A 26,135-nucleotide genomic window follows, 5' to 3' on the forward strand; every position below is an offset into this window, starting at 1 on the left:
TGACTGAACAGAGTCACTGAGTGATTTAGATATTAAAAGCCTGATTGATAAATACAGACAGACAGAAATCAACATTTTGTCACTGAAAGAGTCTGAAAAGATCCAGAAAGCTCTCAGACTCTACACTGGAGCTGACCCAGAGGGATAGATCAGCAAACAACCAAAATACAAAATAGAAAAAATGTAAATAAGCAGTTTGGAAAATTGTCCCACAGTGATTTCTGCTGTGTTTTGGTTGAATGTCATGATCATTTGCTTCAGTCATGAATCTCTTCAACCAAAATAAAGTAAAATAGAAAATAAAGTTAGAAACACCTTTTCTGTGATCAAGATCATTCGTCTGAGCAGAACAGCAAGTCTGACACTGTAAAGTCTTGTATTCTGCACAAAGTTTTAGTTTCGACCAGTCAGTTAACTACATCAGTACTGCTGCTACGGTAACCTGCAGTTTAATATTATAAGCTACTGATTTAGACACCCGACAGCCAATGAGAAGTATTTATGTGGCCGTGGTTACAGTGTAGTCCACTGCAAAATATTACATTGAAATCTTTGTGTCTTTAAAGTTTCAGTTATGGAGACCAAAAGAAAACAGAAAAAAGGGAAAACATCTGAAACTGCTCTGTTGATGTCTGTGGAGATTCTCAGTCATCCAGGTCATTGTTATCCAACGAAGGTTAAAGTCAAGGGCAACTGGACTTGGTTGAAGATACTTGAAGACGTTTCATCCCTCATCCAAAGGACTTCTTCAGTTCTGACTGACTGGCAGGGAAACTCAGCTATTTAACCTCAGTGGGGTCGTTTGTCAGGATCTTCGATACCGCTGGTTCGTTTGTGTTCCTTCACAGAACACATCAATTCTGTGAAGACTCACATCGAGTCCACACGAGAAGATGTCCACAACAACAGTTTAGCCTACCTGGACACACTGAAGAGGACAGGAGCCTGCAGATTGGTGTTTACAGAAAACCCCCACACACAGATCAATACTTTTTGATTCCCACCACCCACTGGAGCACAAGCTAGGGGTCATGAGAACTTTACTTTACTACCACAGAGCGGAAAACATACCAACAAGTGCAAAAGCCAGAGAGAAGGAACAGAAACACCTGAAGGGGGCACTTACAGCCTGTGGATACCCTAAATGGGCTTTTGTGAAAACAGCCACAAGATCCAAGAAGAACAAAACTACAGGGGAGGAGGAAAAGAAGGTCAAACGCAACAACATTGTGATTCCATACGTGTCTGGAGTATCAGAGAAACTCAGGAGGATTTTTAACAAACATAACATCCCTGTGTTTTTTAAACCCAAGAACACACTAAGACAGATGCTGGTACACCCCAAAGACCGCACACCCAAACACAAGAAAAGCAATCTAGTGTATGCGGTCCAATGCAGTGAGGAATGCACAGACCTGTATATTGGGGAGACTAAACAACCACTACACAAACGCATGGCTCAACACAGAAGGGCCAACTCCTCAGGTCAAGACTCTGCTGTCTACTTACATCTGAAGGACAGAGGACACTCGTTTGAGGACCACCAGGTGCACATTTTAGACAGAGAAGATGGATGGTTTGAAAGAGGTGTCAAGGAAGCATCTACACCAGGGTTGAGAAGCCGTCATTGAACAGGGGAGGGGGTCTACGCCACCACTTATCCCCCACTTACAATGTTGTCCTTTCATCACTTCTCAGGAAACTCAACAAACGTAACCTATTGGCCTCAGGTGAAGATACCAACGATGGTCGTTCAGTCTCGGCCACAGGTAGTCTTAACGACTGTAACGACTGTCGTCACAGCAACAAGGAACACTAACGAACCAGCGGTATCGATGACCCGGGATAACGACCCCACTGAGGTTAAATAGCTGAGTTTCCCTGCCAGTCAGTCAGAACTGAAGAAGTCCTTTGGATGAGGGACGAAACGTCTTCCAGGATCCTCAACCAAGTCCAGTTGCCCTTGATTTTAACCTTCGTTGGATGCTCTGTTGATGAGACATGAAACAAAGCCTCATAATATGGGACAGCTTGTGCCGTCTTGTTTCATAAGTTCCTCTATCAGTTCACTTATTTGTTTGTCATGTGTTTCATGCAGATTTTTCTTTTCCTCCTCATTTTTCTTATTCTTCATTTCTTGTTCATGTTTTTCCAGTAAGCGCTTGATTCGTTTCTTATTGTCTTTCTTTTTGGTCACACATTTCAAGACTTCAGAAATTTTACCTCGATATACTTGCTTCATTTGTTCTTCTTTGTGAGCTGAAAGTGCCTTTAAGAAGTCAAATTGTTTATCTTTCTCTGTCATTTCTGCCTCATGCTGTTTCTTCTGAGCTGTAAACTCCTTGGTGTATTTCTCTTTGAATTCATTAAACTCTTCAGCTTTCTTTCTGGCCTCCTCTTCATATGTCTTCTTCAGATCCTCCATTTCTTTCTTATAGTTCTCCTTGATGTCTTTTCTCTTTTTCCTCTTGTTCTCGTCTAATTCTGTCCTCTTCCAGTTTTTTCTTTTCATAATTTTCTCTTTCCTGTTCATATTCTTCTTGAAGCTTTCTAAGTCTTGTTTGTTCCTCCTGTCGTCTCTGTTCGTCTTCTTGTTTTCGTTTTTTCCACCATTCTCTTTGTGTTTTCTCCCAGTTCTCTCGTTCTTTTCTCATCTCTTCTCTGCTCTCCTTCAGCTTTCTGTCAATGGTTTCCTTTGATTCTGACTCTGATCTTATATTTTGCTCCAAAGCTTCAACCTTTCGTTTCCACTCCTGTCGTTGAATTTCTTCCTGTTGTTTTCTCTTCTTGTCTTCTTCTTCTCTCATTTCCTGTTCTTTCTTTCTCTCCTCACGTTCCTTCTTTATCTTCTCCTCCTTTTCTTTAAGTTCTTTTTCTCTCAGTTTTCTCTCCTTTTCAATTTCTGCTCTCTGTTCTTTTTTCCTTTTTTCCTCTTGTTCTCTTCTGATTCTGTCCTCTTCCTTTCTTTTCTTTTCATAATTTTCTCTTTCTTGTTTGTATTCTTCTTGAAGCTTTCTAAGTCTTGTTTGTTCCTCCTGTCGTCTCTGTTCTTCTTCTTGACATCGTTTTTCCCACCATTCTCTTTGTTCTCTCTCATATTTCTCTCGTTCTTTTCTCATCTCTTCTCTGCTCTCCTTCAGCTTTCTGTCAATTGTTTCCTTTGATTCTGACTCTGATCTTATGTTTTTCTCCAAAGCTTCAACCTTTCGTTCCCACTCCTGTCGTTGAATTTCTTCTTTTTGTTTTCTCTTCCTGTCTTCTTCTTCTCTCATTTCCTGTTCTTTCTTTCTCTTCTCACGTTCCTTCTTTATCTTCTCCTCCTTTTCTTTAAGTTCTTTTTCTCTCAGTTGTCTCTCCTTTTCAATTTCTGCTCTCTGTTCTTCTTTCTCTTTTTCCTCTTGTTCTCTTCTGATTCTGTCCTCTTCATTTCTTTTCTTCTCATAATTTTCTCTTTCCTGTTCATATTCTTCTTGAAGCTTTCTAAGTCTAGTTTCTTCCTCTTGTCGTCTCTGTTCTTCTTCTTGTTTTTGTTTTTTCCACCATTCTTTTTGTGTTTTCTCCCAGTTCTCTCGTTCTTTTCTCATCTCTTCTCTGCTCTCCTTCAGCTTTCTGTCAATCATTTCCTTTTCCTCTGATTTTAACTTTATTTGTTGCTCCAAAGCTTCTGTTTTTCGTTCCCACTCCTGTCGTTGAATTTCTTCCTGTTGTTTTCTCTTCATGTCTTCTTCTTCTTCTCTTACTTCCTGTTCTTTCTTTCTCTCCTCATGTTCCTTCTTTATCTTCTCCTCCTTTTCTTTAAGTTGTTTTTCTCTCATTTCTCTTTCCTTTTCAGTTTCTGCTCTCTGCTCTTCCATTCTTCTTTCCATCTCTTCCATTTCCTCCTCATGTTTTCTTTGAAGCTCCTCCCTCTCTCTCTTCATCTCTTCTTCCTTCTCCTTCAGGATTCTCTCCATTTCTTTCTTTATAGCTGCCTCGGCCTCTTGCAGCATCTCATTGGTGTAGCAGCTGCCTCCATTTTCCTTCACCATGCTGTCAATCTTGGTTATCAGCTCACTGACTTGTGTGCGGTTTTCTTCATCATAGTTATTAAACACATGGTATCTTCCTCCACAGTCAGAGATCAGCTTCTTAAAGGAATCATCACAGTCCTGTTCAATGTATTCTTCAATGGAAACTTTATCCTGCTTTAGTTTATCTCCTCCAGTTAAAAGAATGATGGTGAACTTTTCAGCATTCTTCCCAAAGCCTTCCTTGATGAGTTTTAATGTCTCCTTCTCCTCTGGTCTGCCGATCTGTAACACCAACAGGAAGACATGTGGTCCTGGAGCCAGAAGACTGATGCATTTCACCATCTCCTCATAAACCTCTTCATGGGACAAAGTTGTGTCAAACAGACCAGGAGTGTCGACCACAACGACCGGACGACCGTCCACTGTACTCTGTGCTTTCTGACAATGTTTGGTGACTGATGTTTGACTTGATTTGGCTTTAAACTCTTTTCTTCCTAGAATGGTGTTTCCTGTAGAGCTCTTTCCACTTCCAGTCTTTCCTAGCTGCATAATCCTGAGACTCTCTGGTCTCTGCTCCTCATCATCACCTGTGAAATAAGATGAACAGGAGTTACTTTACTAATATTCTCAGCAGCTACTGTGAAGGTTCAAGACTGTGATGATCAACATGGTTCAGGACACAGAAAAAACATTTTAATTCAAAGTACTTACAAGTGATCTTGTTCTTCTTCATCAGTCTCTCAAGTTGTATGACTTTTTCCATTTGTGCATGTGCAAATGTTACAGCTGTATAGCAGGATGGTTTATTTTCAGATTGTCTCATCTTGTCCACCATGTCCAGCAGCTCTGGGATCTGCTGCTTGTCCTTGATGTTGAGAACAACATCTCTTCCTCCACAGCTCTGACGGAGCTCCTGGATGTCCTTGTTTTCCTTTAGAAAGTTAACAACAGCTGGAGCTGCAGGATCTGACTCCACAGTGAACAGAATCATGGTGAAGTCATCGACTCGAGAGCTGAATGTATTCTGGATGGTCTTTAACTCTCTCTTGTCTTCATCAGTGAGGGGACCCACAGGTAGGACCAGGATGAAGACATGGACGCCCTCAGGTTCACAGAGGGAGATACACCTGAGTGATTCCTCCATCACTGCCTCCTGAGGTTTTCCATACAAGGCAGGCAGCTCCACCAGGGAAACCCAACGTCCACACACCTCTCTCTGATGTTTAACACACTCTGATGAGACGGAGACTGAATGAAACTCTGTCTGACCTAAAATGGCCTTGGCTGCTGAAGTCTTAGCTGCTCCTCTCCTCCCACACAGAACCAGGTTTAAAGCTGGTTTGATATGTTCAGACTTTGGTCTGATGGTCTCTTCAGTGAAGGTGAGGAAGGTTCCTTTGTTTTTAAGAACAATGTTCTTAATCTTCTCCATTAACAATGTGTGGTCATTTGCAAACATGCTGTGTTGCTTTTTTCCACATTCTTCAATGAGTTGATTAACAGAGCCATTTTGTTCACAGTATTTGTCATTCATGATGACCATTGAGTGTTTAAAAGCATCTTGACCAAACAAACTCAGGATGAACTTCAGTGTTTGTCTGTTCTCCTCAGTGAACTTTGAAACCTTCACTAACAGCAGCAGAACATTTGGTCCAGGAGGACAAAGATTGATGTACTTCCTCATCTCTTCTCTCACTGTCTCCACAGACAGACTGAAGATGTTTGGAGCTTTCACTACTGTTAATGATTTTCCTCTCCACTCTCCAGAAATGCAATGCTTATTCTGGGACTGTTTTTGAACTTGAAATTCTGGATCCTTTTGCATAAAATTACCAAGTTTTGTCTTATCGTTGTCACTCTTCCCCAGCAGCATAATTCTAATCGCAGAGGCTGCAATATAACAGAAAGATAAAGCATTATAATAAAGATCATAGCAAAGATATATGTTGATTCACTATTTTACAAACTGACAGAAATAAACCAAATCTAAAGATACCATCAATGTATGATGATCTCTTTTATAACTACAATATTTGTTCTTTCAACAAAGGGTTCATGTGTCAAGCTATGTTTAACTCTAGTTGATTGGATAAGCAGAATTACACGTTTCAGACATTGTCATCGTTTTACAGTTTTCAACATTTTCTTTTAAAGGCTGATAATTTTGCTAATATATGTTGTATGAATGAATAATTTCCTCACGTTGTTTGATTGTGCTTTCTGCTGGTGATGAACTCGATGAAGTGCTTTGTGTGGACACTGTAAAAAAAAAAAAAAGAACCATCAGTGTCAAATGTCAGAATCATCTTATAGATGTTTTTGTTTTTGCAGTGTACCACACCGTATCACAATCTAAAACTATATTTAAACTTCAAAGCTCCATGTTACAAATGGCCTCTAATGGTAAAGGCATTGCTCTATATTCAGTTAATTTACTATATATTGTGCACTATTTGCCCAATAGTGGCGTAACCCATTGCAACATGGGATGTGAGGGGAGGGGAAAGTTCCCAGGGAACTCCATATGCTTTCAAGGCTGACCTTAGCTGAAAGTATACAAAAAAGGAAGATGCAGGAAGAGAAAACTGTGTTCTTAAGTCCTGGATGAAACGAAGACCTCACCATGCCATGTCACCATACCGTCAACATATTTATTCCCAGAGATGACCGAGAAGGTTTAATAAATGGCCGGCTACCAAATAATATATTCTGATTATGCCTTAGTGGTGTGTCCTGACCAAATCTAATTGGCCACCCATCCAACATTCACCCTCCTCCACACCCATATAGAGCTCGCAATGATGAATTAATTGTATGAGTTCTTATAATAGAGAACAGAATGTCTTGCAGTCTGTATGGTACTAACTTAGCAGATTCAATATTTTTCCATGCCGTTGTAGACCCTGAGGTAACCCATCAGCTGAACTGCCTGATTTGAAATTCAAAGCGTGGTACCGCCTGACCACCCAACAGTTTCGGTCGCTGGAGTGTAGTCAAGTGAATCCTGGGCCGTCTCCCATCCAGAATGAAATTGGAAGCTATGGAATGAACGTCTTATTGTTTAATTTGCAGGGGGGCAGAGCAACAGCAAAAAGAATGTTGAGATGTGGTAATACATTAATTTTAACTGTATTATTTCTACCTTTAAGAGATGTCTTTAGGCTCCTTTGAATGTCTTACTTTATCTTGTTTAGCATAGCGTTGAAGTTGTCGGCTTATTTTATATAAAGTAATAATGAATAATGTACATCTACATTATTCATGTACACTTAAAGATTGCATTGTGATTAAGTATACTGACCTGAATCTGGAGCACTCAAGAGGATCATTTTACTTTTTCAAAAACAACTGTTAGTAACTGTGAGTACTGTTTTTTGGTTGTCCCGTTCTCAATTGCAAATTTAAAAGAGTTAACAAGGGGTTCTTGTCTCATGCAACAAAAAGCACCAGCGTGAACACTGTGGCCTAGTTGTATTGTCATTCATTCATACTACCCTCTTAATAGTTCCCCTGCTACTCCTGTGAGAGGTTTGCTTTCACACCTAACATGTTTGATTCGGTTAAAACAAACCTTGGTGCAGTTGTGAAAGCAAACAAACCAACCACAAAATTTTTAAAATAGCAGATGTAAGGGTGGGTTTGCCAGGGAAAAGGCGATTGGACCCAAATGCAGATGTAATAGAAGCCAGCATGGCTGGTCAGTGAGTAAACCTCACTCCCCAACACCTTAATGGTATGTTCACACTGAAAGCGAATCCAGCGTTTTGCGCGGCTTGATTACATACAAAGTCAATGCAAAGATGTGAATTCATGCAAATTCGCTCAATGCAAATTGTCATTGACCAGACTCTGATATCGATCTGGAGTTGGTCCCTGGGTACTGGACAGTGTTGGCCACTGCTCCCTTGAGGGATGTGTCTTCAGCATCGATTTGAAATGCCTTTTTAATATAATCATAATCTTTATTTTCAGAGACAACCAAATACACAATAAAAACAAGAGAACACTTTAACATTAACACATTAACACTAAAATACACGTTAGAAGTAAAGACAAAATAAATCTAAAATTGAATAAAATAAAATCAACTAAAATCAGGAATTTCCAGGAAAGACAATTATGTTTTAAGAAGGGACTTAAAAGAGCTCACCGACTCGGCTTGGTTAAAAGCCTGGCAGCTGAGTTCTGGAGTCGATCAATAGATTTTTGGCATGTAAAAAGACTGTTTCAGTAATCCAGACATGATGATAAAGGCACGTAAAATGGTCTCAGTGTCCTCAAAAGTTAACATCAATCGTATTCTTTAATATATTTCTAAGCTGGTAAAAACATGATTGCACAAGCTTTGTGGTGTGCTGCTCGAAACCTAAATTACAGTCGAACCAGACACCAAGATGCTTTGCAACAGGCCTGATATGATTCACCAGGGAACCGGCAGATGGCAGTATTTGCTTTGCCATTTGCTGGGACCCAATGACCAGGACCTCTGTTTTGTTTGAGTTCAGCTAGAGGAAATTGTTTGACATCAAAGAGGCAGTAAGTGAACTCAGCATCCCAGGGTCTGTGGATCTGAAGGGCAAGTACATGAAAAGAGACACCATGTTTCTCAATAATGTGTCCAAGGGCAAGCAAATATGTCGTTAATGTTGTGACAGCGGATGTGTTACATTGAATGCCCAGGGCGTCTCATACAGACATTGAAGGGTACTATGTGCGTCAAATACGACGCTTTGTCAGGCTTTCTCAAAGTGTCTGTATTTGATGCCCTGGGATGAGACCGAGGTGGTATGTCTGTGTCTGTTAGCTTGTTATGGAGTTCTTCTGCTCTCTATTGGCTAGAAAGCAATTAATAAAGATTAAACTTCTATCAAAAAAATTAAAGGAGAAGTCAGTAATTTCTTTTGTCGATTTAAAAAAAAAAAAGGCCTAGTTGTACAGTGATAGTTGTACAGAGTCAGGAAATGCCAACACATCCTCATACCTAAACAACAAAACAGGTTGATTGTCAATTGTCCCATAACAACATATATGACCTTTGACTAGTGCCAGTCCAGCGACAGGCATACGTCAGTCAGTTGACATTAAACACGTGGTTAACGTTGTGAAACAGTCACAGTTTGGTTAAGTTTAGGCCACAAAACTACTTGGTAAGGTTTAGGAAAAGATTGTGGTTTGAGTCTTGTGACATATGTCACCTACGTGGGTCTCCTGGGTTAAGTCCTGAGTTTGTCTGACCCATCCATCCACCTCATCAACCTTCTTATGGTCATTCTTTATACTACATTGCCTGACTTTTTTCTGAGCTCCCATCACATGGCCACTAGGGGTCACAGAATGTGCAGACTCCTGATCGTGAATTAACAATAAACAGCTAAAACAAAAAAAAGAAACCATTTACCTACGTAGCATGCTTAATCATAGTATCATAGAAAGGTGAAATGTGCCTGCTTATTACAATGGGTTCTACAGTAACACGGAGTGAGGAAAATCTCGCATGTTATCATGGTGTATGTTGTTGTTACTGTACCACAGACTGCTTTGTTGGCTAATAAATATAGCTTAAAGAGTATTAAGCTTATGGTATGATCATTTGACACATAGCGCTTGCTTTTTGTGCTTCTACTAGTCAACAAAATCTAAACATGTCAGCAAAATCAGGCAGGCAAAATGGTTTCTGTGGGATATGCAGCCATGAGCAGCCAGAGTCAGTGGTAAAGTAGTGAATACTTACTTGTGTCAGTGTTGCTCGACTCTCTCCTCTAATCTCTAAGGAGTTCTGCTGAAGTCAAAGACTCTGTGCCACCAACTGTCCTGTAACATGTCAACATCATCATCAGGATACAGTTTAAAGTTCAGTTACAGCTGGCTGTTAAACAGTTTTTGGTAAAAAAGACACAATACAAAGATAGAATAACAATGTTAACAATAATATTAAATTGGGCATATAGTACTTATTGCTGCTCTTACTAGTATGTATTGTCAGTTTTTGATCTGTATTAGATGCTCTGTTGATGCTTGTAAGTTGTTCCTCAAATGTCGCTTTGTTAGTTTCAAATGTTAGTCGCTTGGGATAAATGAGTAAATGTAAATTGGGTAGGACTTTCTGTTTGAGCACATTGTCAACAGTGCTTTGAATAGTCGGAAGACCAGAAATGCGCTACACACAGCATTTACATCAATATAAATATCTATAAATACAGAAAATGTACAAGTATACAAAATAATACAGACGTTCATCAGCTCCATATGGTGTAAGAGTTCTGTGTATCACAGCAGAAAACTGAGTTAACAAACCAAACAGAGTGCACCAAAACACTGTGGTTGCCCTGAGCGGTGCCATTGACTTTTAGTTATATTTAGTGAAATTCTGTTTACATCCCAACATACATCCCAAATTATTTTTTCAGGTGAAAACAAATTTTTTTTTTATAGCAAACATACTGAACTTTCTAAGGCTCTGGGGGTAGTGATTACTGAGCATGCTTTAGATAACTGGCAAACTTTGAAGGTAAAGAAGGGACCACAGTAAAATATTCTTAAATTGAAAATATAAAATAGTGCATAGGCTGAGAAAATGTGTGCATTTCTTTTAATGTAACATTTTCAGTTTGTCGTTCAGCTTCAGTGTGTCTCAGTTAAACTGGGTAAACAGGAAGTCTGGGTTAGATTCCCAGTCAGGACATGCGCTAACCACACAGAGACCTGTGAGAAGAGCAGCGATAAGAAAAAGATAAAGTTTCGAAAATTGTGGTTCTTAGTAGCAGTAGAGCTGCGTTGTGAAATATAAAAACACATGCCGTGTGTTTCATAGGCTGATTTGAAGTTCCTTATATTTAAATTTGACTTGTGTTAGGCAAAGAAACCTAAGAAGAAAACAGAAGGAAATTAAAGCTGCAAGTAACGCCTTGAGATTTGAGGTGGCTGTGAATTTGCCATGGGCTTTGGACGTTGCACAAACATGTTAATCATCACTTCCTGTGTCCCCTTTGTGGCGCTACATAGCACTTTGCACTACGACTATAACATGTAGATGTGTTCGGGGCGGGACAGTTATCAAGCACGTAAAGGTGCAGATGTGAGCATGTACACTGAAGTTACAACAACTTCCTCTTTCATGGCGAATCATCGATTTTGCACGCCACGGGCACGCTGTTTCACGAAAACTCACTGTTTAATTGTCAATGGATTTAGAGTAGACGGGGAAAATCTGACGTCGGTCAGACTAGTTCTCTAGGAGGAGTTCATAAAAGTACTGAGTGTGTAAATCATTCAAAAATTACCATAAAATTCAAAATGGCTGACTTCCTGTTGGGTTTAGAGCATCACTCCAAGAGGCTTTTTGATAGGCCTACGTCTCAACATGATACATGGGCCACAGGAATTTCATACACATATAATACAAAATTTAAGTATTTCTATATAAAATATATTTTTAAAATATGATCCTAACAGAACATGTAAAAACTACAAAGAACAGTTTATTACAGACCCACTGAATGAAATAAGGTGTGACAATCTAAAGGACTTGTGGTTGGTATCTTCTAGGCTGCTTTCTACAATTTAACATCTATTGAATTAAAAATAATTTTAAAACTCTGTTTATATGGGCACTTTGTTGGGCAGTTTGTTACATCATTTATTTTAATAAATAAACTTAAATTATGTAAATTATGTTTAAATATAAAGTTTTGTGTTCTCCTTCAACATATTTTGCAGGGAATTAAAATGGCATCAGTATTGAAGCAGCTTCAGTGAGTCTCAAGTGATCACAAACAGACTCAGATCAGTGCTGGCCAGACACGTTTTCAACCACATATACACATGTCACAACATTATTACAATGGGTTCTACAGTAATACGGAGTGAGGAAAATCTCGCATGTTATCATGGTACATGTTGTTGTTACTGTACCACAGACTGCTTTGTTGGCTAATAAATATAGCTTAAAGAGTATTAAGCTTCCGGTATGGTCATTTGACACATAGCGCTTGCTTTTTGTGCTTCTACTAGTCAACAAAATCTAAACATGTCAGCAAAATCAGGCAGGCAAAATGGTTTCTGTGGGATATGCAGCCATGAGCAGCCAGAGTCAGTGGTAAAGTAGTGAATACTTACTTGTGTCAGTGTTGCTCGACTCTCTCCTCTAATCTCTAAGGAGTTCTGCTGAAGTCAAAGACTCTGTGCCACCAACTGTCCTGTAACATGTCAACATCATCATCAGGATACAGTTTAAAGTTCAGTTACAGCTGGCTGTTAAACAGTTTTTGGTAAAAAAGACACAATACAAAGATAGAATGACAATGTTAACAATAATATTAAATTGGGCATATAGTACTTATTGCTGCTCTTACTAGTATGTATTGTCAGTTTTTGATCTGTATTAGATGCTCTGTTGATGCTTGTAAGTTGTTCCTCAAATGTCGCTTTGTTAGTTTCAAATGTTAGTCGCTTGGGATAAATGAGTAAATGTAAATTGGGTAGGACTTTCTGTTTGAGCACATTGTCAACAGTGCTTTGAATAGTCGGAAGACCAGAAATGCGCTACACAGAGCTTTTACATCAATATAAATATCTATAAATACAGAAAATGTACAAGTATACAAAATAATACAGACGTTCATCAGCTCCATATGGTGTAAGAGTTCTGTGTATCACAGCAGAAAACTGAGTTAACAAACCAAACAGAGTGCACCAAAACACTGTGGTTGCCCTGAGTGGTGCCATTGACTTTTAGTTATATTTAGTGAAATTCTGTTTACATCCCAACATACATCCCAAATTATTTTTTCAGGTGAAAACAAATTTTTTTTTTATAGCAAACATACTGAACTTTCTAAGGCTCTGGGGGTAGTGATTACTGAGCATGCTTTAGATAACTGGCAAACTTTGAAGGTAAAGAAGGGACCACAGTAAAATATTCTTAAATTGAAAATATAAAATAGTGCATAGGCTGAGAAAATGTGTGCATTTCTTTTAATGTAACATTTTCAGTTTGACGTTCAGCTTCAGTGTGTCTCAGTTAAACTGGGTAAACAGGAAGTCTGGGTTAGATTCCCAGTCAGGACATGCGCTAACCACACAGAGACCTGTGAGAAGAGCAGCGATAAGAAAAAGATAAAGTTTCGAAAATTGTGGTTCTTAGTAGCAGTAGAGCTGCGTTGTGAAATATAAAAACACATGCCGTGTGTTTCATAGGCTGATTTGAAGTTCCTTATATTTAAATTTGACTTGTGTTAGGCAAAGAAACCTAAGAAGAAAACAGAAGGAAATTAAAGCTGCAAGTAACGCCTTGAGATTTGAGGTGGCTGTGAATTTGCCATGGGCTTTGGACGTTGCACAAACATGTTAATCATCACTTCCTGTGTCCCCTTTGTGGCGCTACATAGCACTTTGCACTACGACTATAACATGTAGATGTGTTCGGGGCGGGACAGTTATCAAGCACGTAAAGGTGCAGATGTGAGCATGTACACTGAAGTTACAACAACTTCCTCTTTCATGGCGAATCATCGATTTTGCACGCCACGGGCACGCTGTTTCACGAAAACTCACTGTTTAATTGTCAATGGATTTAGAGTAGACGGGGAAAATCTGACGTCGGTCAGACTAGTTCTCTAGGAGGAGTTCATAAAAGTACTGAGTGTGTAAATCATTCAAAAATTACCATAAAATTCAAAATGGCTGACTTCCTGTTGGGTTTAGAGCATCACTCCAAGAGGCTTTTTGATAGGCCTACGTCTCAACATGATACATGGGCCACAGGAATTTCATACACATATAATACAAAATTTAAGTATTTCTATATAAAATATATTTTTAAAATATGATCCTAACAGAACATGTAAAAACTACAAAGAACAGTTTATTACAGACCCACTGAATGAAATAAGGTGTGACAATCTAAAGGACTTGTGGTTGGTATCTTCTAGGCTGCTTTCTACAATTTAACATCTATTGAATTAAAAAATAATTTTAAAACTCTGTTTATATGGGCACTTTGTTGGGCAGTTTGTTACATCATTTATTTTAATAAATAAACTTAAATTATGTAAATTATGTTTAAATATAAAGTTTTTGTGTTCTCCTTCAACATATTTTGCAGGGAATTAAAATGGCATCAGTATTGAAGCAGCTTCAGTGAGTCTCAAGTGATCACAAACAGACTCAGATCAGTGCTGGCCAGACACCTTTTCAACCACATATACACATGTCCCATCATTATTACAATGGGTTCTACAGTAACACGGAGTGAGGAAAATCTCGCATGTTATCATGGTGTATGTTGTTGTTACTGTACCACAGACTGCTTTGTTGGCTAATAAATATAGCTTAAAGAGTATTAAGCTTCCGGTATGATCATTTGACACATAGCGCTTGCTTTTTGTGCTTCTACTAGTCAACAAAATCTAAACATGTCAGCAAAATCAGGCAGGCAAAATGCAAAATGGTTTCTGTGGGATATGCAGCCATGAGCAGCCAGAGTCAGTGGTAAAGTAGTGAATACTTACTTGTGTCAGTGTTGCTCGACTCTCTCCTCTAATCTCTAAGGAGTTCTGCTGAAGTCAAAGACTCTGTGCCACCAACTGTCCTGTAACATGTCAACATCATCATCAGGATACAGTTTAAAGTTCAGTTACAGCTGGCTGTTAAACAGTTTTTGGTAAAAAAGACACAATACAAAGATAGAATAACAATGTTAACAATAATATTAAATTGGGCATATAGTACTTATTGCTGCTCTTACTAGTATGTATTGTCAGTTTTAGATCTGTATTAGATGCTCTGTTGATGCTTGTAAGTTGTTCCTCAAATGTCGCTTTGTTAGTTTCAAATGTTAGTCGCTTGGGATAAATGAGTAAATGTAAATTGGGTAGGACTTTCTGTTTGAGCACATTGTCAACAGTGCTTTGAATAGTCGGAAGACCAGAAATGCGCTACACACAGCATTTACATCAATATAAATATCTATAAATACAGAAAATGTACAAGTATACAAAATAATACACACGTTCATCAGCTCCATATGGTGAAAGACTTCTGTGTATCACAGCAGAAAACTGAGTTAACAAACCAAACAGAGTGCACCAAAACACTGTGGTTGCCCTGAGCGGTGCCATTGACTTTTAGTTATATTTAGTGAAATTCTGTTTACATCCCAACATACATCCCAAATTATTTTTTCAGGTGAAAACAAATTTTTTTTTTATAGCAAACATACTGAACTTTCTAAGGCTCTGGGGGTAGTGATTACTGAGCATGCTTTAGATAACTGGCAAACTTTGAAGGTAAAGAAGGGACCACAGTAAAATATTCTTAAATTGAAAATATAAAATAGTGCATAGGCTGAGAAAATGTGTGCATTTCTTTTAATGTAACATTTTCAGTTTGATGTTCAGCTTCAGTGTGTCTCAGTTAAACTGGGTAAACAGGAAGTCTGGGTTAGATTCCCAGTCAGGACATGCGCTAACCACACAGAGACCTGTGAGAAGAGCAGCGATAAGAAAAAGATAAAGTTTCGAAAATTGTGGTTCTTAGTAGCAGTAGAGCTGCGTTGTGAAATATAAAAACACATGCCGTGTGTTTCATAGGCTGATTTGAAGTTCCTTATATTTAAATTTGACTTGTGTTAGGCAAAGAAACCTAAGAAGAAAACAGAAGGAAATTAAAGCTGCAAGTAACGCCTTGAGATTTGAGGTGGCTGTGAATTTGCCATGGGCTTTGGACGTTGCACAAACATGTTAATCATCACTTCCTGTGTCCCCTTTGTGGCGCTACATAGCACTTTGCACTACGACTATAACATGTAGATGTGTTCGGGGCGGGACAGTTATCAAGCACGTAAAGGTGCAGATGTGAGCATGTACACTGAAGTTACAACAACTTCCTCTTTCATGGCGAATCATCGATTTTGCACGCCACGGGCACGCTGTTTCACGAAAACTCACTGTTTAATTGTCAATGGATTTAGAGTAGACGGGGAAAATCTGACGTCGGTCAGACTAGTTCTCTAGGAGGAGTTCATAAAAGTACTGAGTGTGTAAATCATTCAAAAATTACCATAAAATTCTAAATGGCTGACTTCCTGTTGGGTTTAGAGCATCACTCCAAGAGGCTTTTTGATAGGCCTACGTCTCAACATGATACATGGGCCACAGGAATTTCAAACACATATAATACAAAATTTAAGTATTTCTATATAAATATATTTTTAAAATATGATCCTAACAGAACATGTAAAAACTACAAAGAACAGTTTATTACAGACCCACTGAATGAAATAAGGTGTGACAATCTAAAGGACTTGTGGTTGGTATCTTCTAGGCTGCTTTCTACAATTTAACATCTATTGAATTAAAAAATAATTTTAAAACTCTGTTTATATGGGCACTTTGTTGTGCAGTTTGTTACATCATTTATTTTAATAAATAAACTTAAATTATGTAAATTATGTTTAAATATAAAGTTTTTGTGTTCTCCTTCAACATATTTTGCAGGGAATTAAAATGGCATCAGTATTGAAGCAGCATGTCCCATCTAAATATTAACTGGTACTGAATGCCACAGAGTCATTTGTTCCTTTAAAAGTAGCTCATAACATTGAACAACAGTTTAATGTAGATTCCTGTCTGATTCTGTTCTTCTTTTGACTGCAGTTTAACGTACTGAAATATGAAAGAGTCACTTTGGTGCACATGTTGACAACAAATAAAGAGACTACAAAGAGATTTCTCACATTAAACACTGATTGAAACAAAACATCAGTTATTAATATTTGCATTGTAGAATTATTAAACAGTTATAATATAATTTTTTGTGCTTTTATCTTCAAGCCTGTCTGACCTGATGGTCTATCTCAACTCAACTCAATATTATTGCAAAATTTCATGCAAATAAGCAGCCCAACGTTCTTCACAGAGCTAGATTAAAATAACAACAGCTAAAAACGAAACCATAAAATTAGGCCAAAGCCAGAGATAAAAGGTAGATTATTCATTTCCGTTTAATTCTAATATCCTGTTCAACAGCTTAGGGGCAAAAAACTGGTACTTTTTTGGGACACATAAGGAATTAAAATAAAAGCGGTGGAGGACCGTAGTGATCTGTCTAGAACATAAAATGAAAATATATGTCTGATATCTCTGATGTAGGTAAATATAAAAGACACAGGCAGCCGGTGAAGAGTCTTAACCGGTAGTGAACAATTTTTTGTGTTTTATTTGCAGAATTCAAGTTTCAAGTTGAACTTTATTGTCATGCGTAGGCTCTCCCTGCCTTAACACAAGCAAACACACTCACACCCTCCCCCCGAAGAAGGACACACTATATGTATTAGGTACATAATCCACTCATGTATACATTAAACACAATATACAGTACATGATAAAATTACATATTTACAAAAATGTGAAGTGCATGTGGGTGAAGAGAGAGGATGCTTTAATTAGCTTGTTAAAAAGATAATTTAAATTTGAATCTGAGTCTGAAGTCACTGCCAAATTCGTGATAGTTGAAATGTGTTTGCCAAGATCATTATGCATTAAGCAGTTTTCTCTTGCTGATTTTCTAAAATTTGAAAATCTGTCTATTACTTATTCATTTAATGGTAAAGTAACGCTTCACAACAACCATTTCTGGACAGCCATGTGATGAAGAAAGACTGGTGTTAAAAAGATACCCTGGCAATGGATGAAATATCAACATCAATACTCCTAGTAATAAAACAGCATCAGCCAATCCATTGTCCTGTTCTATACAGACCACCTACAGAACATAAAAACACTTTATATATTCAGATTCTGGTTGAGTTGACTCACCAGGTGCAGTTGTTGCTGCGCCACCGGTCCGAGACAATAAAGTGAAAGTAACAGTTCACAAAAGAAGAGGAAGAGAGCGCTGTGTAGGAAGGAGCCCGGTGGGAGTGTATCAGGAAACTGCTGTTTGTGTCCTGTTGTGAAACTCCTCATGTTCAGTGAAGCATGGATATGGGATGCTAGCAGTAAAATGCTGCTCTAACAGTGATGCATTATTAACAATCTAATAATTTAAGATAGAATCAGATGTCAGTCACAGGGCATATTTTATTGCACAACTAATAGTGCAGTACTGTTATTTAAGCAGGACTGAATGCACAACTTTTACTTGTCATGGAGTATTTTTACATTGATATATTGGATCTGAGATCTTCTTCCACCACTGTCTGTTTAGAGGTTGTTTTTTCATTTAATTTGACGAAGCTGAAGTCTGACTTTTTGATCTAAAAATAAAATAAATGCTTTAAATGAAATTAAAGACGCAGGCAGCGTTGAACAGGACCTTGCCCTTCGTAGCAGTGACAGTTGTGGCCTTGGCACTGGAGGTTTGTTGACATGGCTCTGAATCTTCATCTGCATGAGATTTGAGGGCGGTCATTGCTCTCATCATATCACATATGAGTTCTCCCAACTCCGCTTTGGAGTTCCTTTGTGAATTAAATTTTATTTGCTGCCTAACAAATAGAAGTGCCTAAGCTGTCGGTCAGAGCTAGATCTACTGCATGATTTGCAATTGATGTTATTTGATATCCCAACTTTTATACAAGTAATGTTTATACTGGTTAAAAAACACAGTTTGATGTTAGCCTATTTTCTTTGCAGAGCAAGAGTTTTGTGCGAAAGGAATTAAAGGCCTGCCCAAATATAGGCATGGTGATTTCAGTGATTTAAGCAAGTAAAAGCCTTGGCTTTTAAATAAAGTTTTACAGCATATCATCATGTCTAACTTCTACTGCTGATTAAAGTGTAAAGCAAAAAAATCTAATCCATTAGTTAGATTTTCTTGACAGTTGTTGGCTCAGTGTCTTCTGTCGAATTCTTTTTCCCTCTTTGCATTTCAAAACCTGACTTGAACATATAAAACTTACTTCCAACAAAATCTGGGCACTGAGAATGTGGGAATAATATTCAGAGTCACAGGGTCCCAATTATTCTTTTTGAAATTAAATAAAATATTTGGGTAATATTACACCTGTCCAGGATGTAATATTTCTCCCGATGTCAGCTGGGATTGGCTCCAGCCCCCCGTGAGCCTGTACGCAGGATAAGCAGTTGACGATGGATTGATGGATGGTAGTTACTCATAAGAGTTAATGGTTAATATAAATCCTGTATTAACACTTTCATTTAATTGAACAATCATTTCACTAAAGAACCCAAGACACATGATCCAGCTCATAGACTATGACACAACTGGGAAAGACACAATGCCAGTAGTACAATGTGTTTATTATACCAGAAAAGAAACTGGTGGTTGTGTAAAAGTACAACAAAGAATTAAATAAAATCAAAAACAGAGAGAATGAGAGAGAGACATTCTGGAAAGTAGGGCTTTTATTTCCAGTGGACCCATTTGTTCTGGGTAGGCACTGCAATCAGCTTCTCGGACACAAAACCACATGGAAAGGTCAACGCTGGTAGATGCAGTACACACACACCCTCAGGCCACTCAGGGGCTGTCACACACTTCTTTGTAACTCACAAATGGGTTATTTTTGCCCCTTAAGATAGTCGGAGACATATTTAATAAGTATAATAATAATATTTTTTGTTTCAATGCTGCACCTTATCCCAATGTATAAACAAAAACTCCTAGGCAAAATCCAACACCGTGCTCCAGATGCCATTGAAACTCTGAGAGACTGCTTAGAATGCACCGTTTGGGAATCTTTGATTACATAAACACAGTGACAATATAGATCCAGTTTTGTGTGGACCAATGCATTTCATTTACTCATTTACTTGACAGAAAATCCTGGTTCTAGCGTGATCAATTCAAGGTCCATGAAGTTAATTATTCTGATGAGGAACAGCTGAACCAATCAACACACTGGATCAAACAGGAGTTATAAAACCATGAATTTATTAATTTAACAATTAAATACGAAACTAAAATAGTAATGATGAAACACCTAAGTGGACTCCACATGCAACAGTCCACTGATTAGTCCACTTCCAAAGTCCATACATTTCTGTGGTTCGTGGTTTCCCCGTCAAAAATTAGATAGCTGGGTGTTAAGCGGCCACAATAATACACTCAGTTAGGAAACAGAAGAACACAACACTGCAAACACAATGGCTTCCTACTCACATATGCATGCAAAATCATAAAGGAAATGATCCAAGCCAACTATATAGCCTTTAAAGGGGCTATCCGAAGTTTTTCAATGAAATCACTTATTAATAAAAACTTTTTTACTGCCTTATTGTCAATGGGCTGTAGCCTCGTTTAGAAATCAACCACACGCCTGTTTTCTCTGTTGCTTGCAACAGCCACTATTAGGGCTGCGCAATAATCTAATTGCAATCGCAATCACGATGTAGTCACATGTCACTACATAACCACAAGGAGTGTGCAATTTAATAAAACAGAAAAAGTGTGTGTGACACTGTCTTGTCTGTGTGCACTGTAGTCTGCTCATTATTCACGCTCACACCGGGCTCTTGCACGTGCCTCTAAAAACAGATAGGCCTACGTGCAATCAGAAAAATTATTCATGAGCAATCTGCCAAACTCCACAATAATCGCAATATGACTTTTTCTCTAAATTGTGCAGCCCTAGCCACTATTCTGCTTCTTATTTTAAGGTATCAGTTCGGGTTCTCTGCATGTACGCTCCCGAGCCTCTTGCCTACCACTGCGATGACAACACTGCAGCTAACGAAATGCAGTCCACTAACACCATAAAACGACACAAACTCCAACATAAACTAAAGATTCACATAAAGATAAAATAATAATAAAAGTTTTATGTGCTGAAACCCTTCAGGCCAAATGAGAACTTCAATGATCGACTTCAGGTGAAAATTCACTCAACATCAGAAAGGCACCTAAAGCTGTTTCCTTTGTAATTGTCGTTTTAGTACATCAGTCTAACAGTCATGTACAATGTCATGACTCAGTTTAGCTTAACTAATAGCTTATGCAATACATTTAACTGTGCTCACGATGCTTAACCTCTGATGAAGTTACTAAAAAGTGACAGGTGAGTTAATGCTGACATATCATGTCGGTTATGCTTTCACTGTAATATTGTTATATAACAAGAAAGTATTACATCTACCTCAAGCTAATAAAAATATGATTGTATAGTCGCAGCGGGAGTTTACCTGAGTTTTCAGCATGTGTGAAGCTGTCTCCCGGTGTTTTGCTTCCTGTGTGTTGGACAATGCTCCCTCAAGAGTTTGAGCATGCGTACGAGCACACAGTTGCAACCTAAAAACCACAACGCTGAAAACTAGGTAATTAACTGGAGGGAAGGTGGGACACATCTATACCCCTCCTAGTTCACCCAAAGTGTCCTCTCCCACGTGAAAGCTGAGGTCAGCATCTCCTTCCCTAACTTGGTTGGGTCACAATGTCAGGGTCCTCTCCAGCCTCTCATGCCATTTTCCTTGCCAAAAAGGCTGCCTTCTCTTTGGAGCACTTGGCATCTCGACAATAAGACTGGAACAACAACTCACTAGATCAGATTTCACAGCACAGTAGGGGAGAGCTTTGAGATTTGAGCCTGTGGGGAAGTTCAGCCACCCCTTGTTTCTAACCATCGACAAAATTGGTCAAGTGACCACTTATTTTTGAAGAGTCATCTATTTTACTTTCCCTGTGATGAAGAAAGGCCCATGGAATAAGTGTTAATCCCATTTAAGATAAAAAAAACAGTTTTTTTGCCGTTCAATGTGGGTTTTTTTATGTTCAAGGAGTCCTGACTCTTGTGTCTGAACAATTACCGACAGGTTTGAGAAATTCTTACGCATCTGTTAGTTCTTTAGGACGTTACAGTATGAGGCTATACTGTTAGCATGACGTTAAACTTCTGGATGACACAAGTTAAAATGGCAGGGATGGGGTATTTTGAGCCAAAAGACCTGGGGGAAGTTGGGCCAACAATTTTACTGTAATTTTACCGAAATGATGTGACATTATAGACCTGAAACCATCATCTCATGCTTCTATAAATGGAAGAAAGTCAACTCGTCTTGTGGATTTGGAGAGAGTAGTGGGTCCAAAAATGGGAAGTCCAATTATCAGGTGGCACGGGACATGACGATAAACAGGATGACTTTAAAGCGATACATTGATATGAAACAACTAGGAGACATAGCAATGTTTCACGATCTTAGTGCAATTGAGTATTTGGGACCTGTTTGAGTTTGCACAATGAAATGACATTGATGTCACCGACGCCCATGTGGCTCAACGTTTCCTCTCTCTTGGCTCAACTTACCCCTCATATGGGGCAAGTTGAGCCAAGAGTCCACTTTTTTTGGAAAGCCATATTTTGAAAACAGTTTCTTAAAGATTCAATTTGATTATTCCCAGGGATGGACCACATCCTAAAATATCTGTTCATATTTTAGTGGGACTTTACTGTCATGTCCTTACTTTAAAGACACCTTTTTTTCTCTTTTTCCTCTTGTTCTCTTCTGATTCTGTCCTCTTCCTTTCTTTTCTTCTCATCATTTTCTCTTTCCTGTTCATATTCTTCTTGAAGCTTTCTAAGTCTTGTTTGTTCCTCTTGTCGTCTCTTTTCATCTTCTTGATATTGGTTTTCCCACCATTCATTTAGTTTTTTCTTTAACTTCTCTCGTTCTTTTCTCATCTCTACTCTGCTCTCCTTCAGCTTTCTGTCAGTGGTTTCCTTTGATTCTGACTCTGATCTTACATTTTTCTGCAAAGGTTCAACCTTTCGTTTCCACTCCTGTCGTTTAATTTCTTCCAGTTGTTTTCTCTCTTGACTTCTTCTTCTCTCATTTCCTGTTCTTTCTTTCTCTCCTCACGTTCCTTCTTTATGTTCTCCTCTTTTTCTCTAAGTTGTTTTACTTTCAGTTCCATTTCCTTTTCAGTTTCTGCTCTCTGTTCTTCCATTCTTCTTTTCATCTCTTGCATTTCCTCCTCATGTTTTCTTTGAAGCTCCTCCCTCTCTCTCTTCATCTCTTCTTCCTTCTCCTTCAGGATTCTCTCCATTTCTTTCTTTATAGCTGCCTCGGCCTCTTGCAGCGTCTCATTGGTGTAGCAGCTGCCTCCATTTTCCTTCACCATGGTGTCAATCTTGGTTATCAGCTCACTGACTTGTGTGCGGTTTTGTTCATCATAGTTATCAAACACATGGTATCTTCCTCCACAGTCAGAGATCAGATTCTTAAAGGAATCATCACAGTCCTGTTCAATGTATTCTTCAATGGACACTTTCTCACGCTTTAGTTTATCTCCTCCAGTTAAAAGAATGATGGTGAAGGTTTCAGCATTCTTCCCAAAGCCTTCCTTGATGAGTTTTAATGTCTCCTTCTCCTCTGGTGTAAATCTGCCGATCTGTAACACCAACAGGAAGACATGTGGTCCTGGAGCCAGAAGACTGATGCATTTCACCATCTCCTCATGAACCTCTTCATGGGACAAAGTTGTGTCAAACAGACCAGGAGTGTCGACCACAACGACCGGACGACCGTCCACTTCACTCTGTGCTTTCTGACAATGTTTGGTGACTGAAGTTTGACTTGATTTGGCTTTAAACTCCTTTCTTCCTAGAATGGTGTTTCCTGTAGAGCTCTTTCCACAGCCAGTCTTTCCTAGCTGCATAATCCTGAGACTCTCTGGTCTCTGCTCCTCACCTGTGAAATAAGAAGACCTGGAGTTTAAATAATCTCAGAAACCACAGTGAAGGCTCTACACTGTGATGTACAACACAGTTCAGGACTCAGAAAACACATTTCAATCAAATACTTACAAGTGATCATGTTCTTCTTCATCAGCCTCTCAAGTTCACCTTGTTGCCTGTTGATATGTTTCTCTTGTTGTATGAGCTTTTCTATTTGTGCATGTGCAAATGTTACAGCTGTATAGCAGGATTGATTAACTTTAGACTGGCTATTTTCTTCCACCATGTCCAGCAGCTCTGGGATCTGCTGCTCGTCCTTGATGTTGAGAACAACATATCTTCCTCCACAGCTCTGACGGAGCTCCTGGATGTCCTTGTTTTCCTTCAGAAAGTTAACAACAGCTGGAGCTGCAGGATCTGACTCCACAGTGAACAGAATCATGGTGAAGTCATCGACTCGAGAGCTGAATGTGTTCTGGATGGTCTTTAACTCTCCCTTGTCTTCATCAGTGAGGGGACCCACAGGTAGGACCAGGATGAAGGCATGGACGCCCTCAGGTTCACAGAGGGAGATACACCTGAGTGATTCCTCCATCACTGCCTCCTGAGGTTTTCCATACAAGGCAGGCAGCTCCACCAGGGAAACCCAACGTCCACACACCTCTCCCTGATGTTTAACACACTCTGATGAGTCGGAGACTGAATGAAACTCTGTCTGACCTAAAAAGGCCTTGGCTGCTGAAGTCTTCCCTGCTCCTCTCCTCCCACACAGAACCAGGTTTAAAGCTGGTTTGATGTGTTCACACATTGGTCTGATGGTCTCTTCAGTGAAGGTGAGGAAGGTTCCTCTGTTTTCATGCACAATGTTCTCAATCTTGTGCATTAATAACAAATTGCCTTCTTCTACCATCCTGTAGTGTCTTCCTCCACAGTCTTGAAGCAGCTGACTGACAGAGACACTTGTTCCATCATGTGTGCTGATGACCATTGAGTGTTTAAAAGCATCTTGACCAAACAAACTCAGGATGAACTTCAGTGTTTGTCTGTTCTTCTCAGTGAAATCAGAAGGCTTCACTAACAGCAGCAGAACATTTGGTCCAGGAGGACAAAGACTGATGCACCTTCTCATCTCTTCTCTCACTGTCTCATCAGTCAGACTGAAGATGTTTGGAGTTTTCACCACTGTAAATGATTTTCCTCTCCACTCTCCACAGACAGCCATACTTTGCTTGCTATGGGACTGTTTTTGGAATTTACCTATTATAAAGATACCAAGTTTTGTTTTATCCTCCTCACTCTTCCCCAACAGCACAATTCTCAGTGTAGATGCTGTAATATAACAGAAACATAATGAATTAATGTCTAAGATTGTAGCAAGCTTAGATGTCGATTCAGTCGTTACAGCAATACACCAAATATAAAGATAAAACCACTGTGTGTCGATCTCCTTCATTCATCTTTCTGTATATTTATAAATTAATATTAATAAGTCCAGTAGAATGGACATTTTCTAAAGAAAATGTGTGTCAGAGCTGCCGTCTGTTAGCTGTGGCTGCTGCCAGTGCTGCTGCAAAGTTCTGCACCATCAGCAATTTTATAAATTCTGCAGGTAAAATAATAATATATGATAATCATATGTCACACTCAGTTGTTGGATCTGCCTAGGTTTGCTGCATTTGATTAACATGCCCTGAATAGGATTTAAACTCTCATCCTGGGGATCGGAAAGACAAGATCTTAACCATCAGGCTACTCAGATACACTGTTAAAGAAATGTTTTTAACTTTCTTGTTTGATCAGATGTGTTTAATTGACATGAATTGCTACCAATGCACCAATAGAGAGCAATTGATGACCACAAATGGCAGGGACAACTCTGTTATATTGTATATATCTGTGACATCTAGTCCACTGTTTGAGAATAAAATAAACAAACAATATACACAGAAATAACCACTGCAGTCAGTAGGAATTGAACATTGATTTGGGCATCAAGTTCAAAAACCATATAAATACCAATTAATGATGTCGTCTGATGTGGGAATCGAACCCACGTCTGACACAATAAAGCAAATGTCGCCCGAGTCAACAACATCCATGTCAGGTGTGAGGCACCAGGGCAGCCTGATGAGAAATGGGGATACTGGAACAAGACAATCATGGACTAGAGCAGAAAATATGGATCTGTTGCAATGCTACTAAAGAAGTAATCCCGGTGAGAGGGGTTATATGCAGAGACTGTGTGATACATGGATGCTTTGAAACCCATCATCGACATTGACAAAGAAACAACTACTAGGTCAGTGTTCTAACATCCACAAGAGGCATCTGCAATGACAACTAGAGATTGATGAGGTACATGCTACGGCAATGGGGGATCCAGGACAACAGGTCAGTGGGGAGATGTCTTCATCATCCCCAAACTCAGAGAATGGGTCCCTTACGGCACAGAATCACTTAACACAAGGGTGACTGACCTGCGATAGAAGATCATA

At 39.0% G+C, this 26,135-nt stretch overlaps 2 protein-coding genes across 4 annotated transcripts in view; both read right to left on the reverse strand.

Annotated features, from left to right (window-relative positions):
• Positions 1-1,903: 1,903 nt before the first annotated feature.
• Positions 1,904-17,885, reverse strand: LOC119891521 (GTPase IMAP family member 8-like). 3 transcript variants are annotated; one of them, XM_038703229.1, is made up of 7 exons: positions 17,825-17,885; positions 14,519-14,598; positions 12,126-12,205; positions 9,742-9,821; positions 6,213-6,269; positions 4,722-5,900; positions 1,904-4,597 (listed from the first exon to the last, which is right to left on the reverse strand). In XM_038703229.1, coding segments are annotated over exons 4-7 (3,402 nt in total). In that variant the 5' UTR covers positions 9,743-9,821; positions 12,126-12,205; positions 14,519-14,598; positions 17,825-17,885; the 3' UTR covers positions 1,904-2,432. The 3 variants fall into 3 exon arrangements, with proteins under 3 accessions (XP_038559157.1, XP_038559158.1, XP_038559156.1); XM_038703230.1 differs by lacking the exon at positions 12,126-12,205 and having other exon boundaries at positions 17,825-17,880; XM_038703228.1 differs by lacking the exon at positions 14,519-14,598 and having other exon boundaries at positions 17,825-17,840.
• A 1,366-nt stretch (positions 17,886-19,251) lies between these two features.
• Positions 19,252-26,135, reverse strand: part of LOC119892344 — a 40,885-nt gene continuing 34,001 nt past the window's right edge. Inside the window, 3 exon segments of the mRNA XM_038704538.1 lie at positions 19,252-22,781; positions 22,784-23,686; positions 23,770-24,969. Coding sequence (XP_038560466.1) covers positions 22,429-22,781; positions 22,784-23,686; positions 23,770-24,969 — 2,456 coding nt within the window. The 3' untranslated portion in view covers positions 19,252-22,428.

The sequence above is a fragment of the Micropterus salmoides genome, unplaced genomic scaffold (genome assembly GCF_014851395.1).
Source record: "Micropterus salmoides isolate LMB-PRFRI ecotype aquatic unplaced genomic scaffold, ASM1485139v1 Ms_hic_scaffold_7, whole genome shotgun sequence".
NCBI classification, from domain to species: domain Eukaryota; kingdom Metazoa; phylum Chordata; class Actinopteri; order Centrarchiformes; family Centrarchidae; genus Micropterus; species Micropterus salmoides.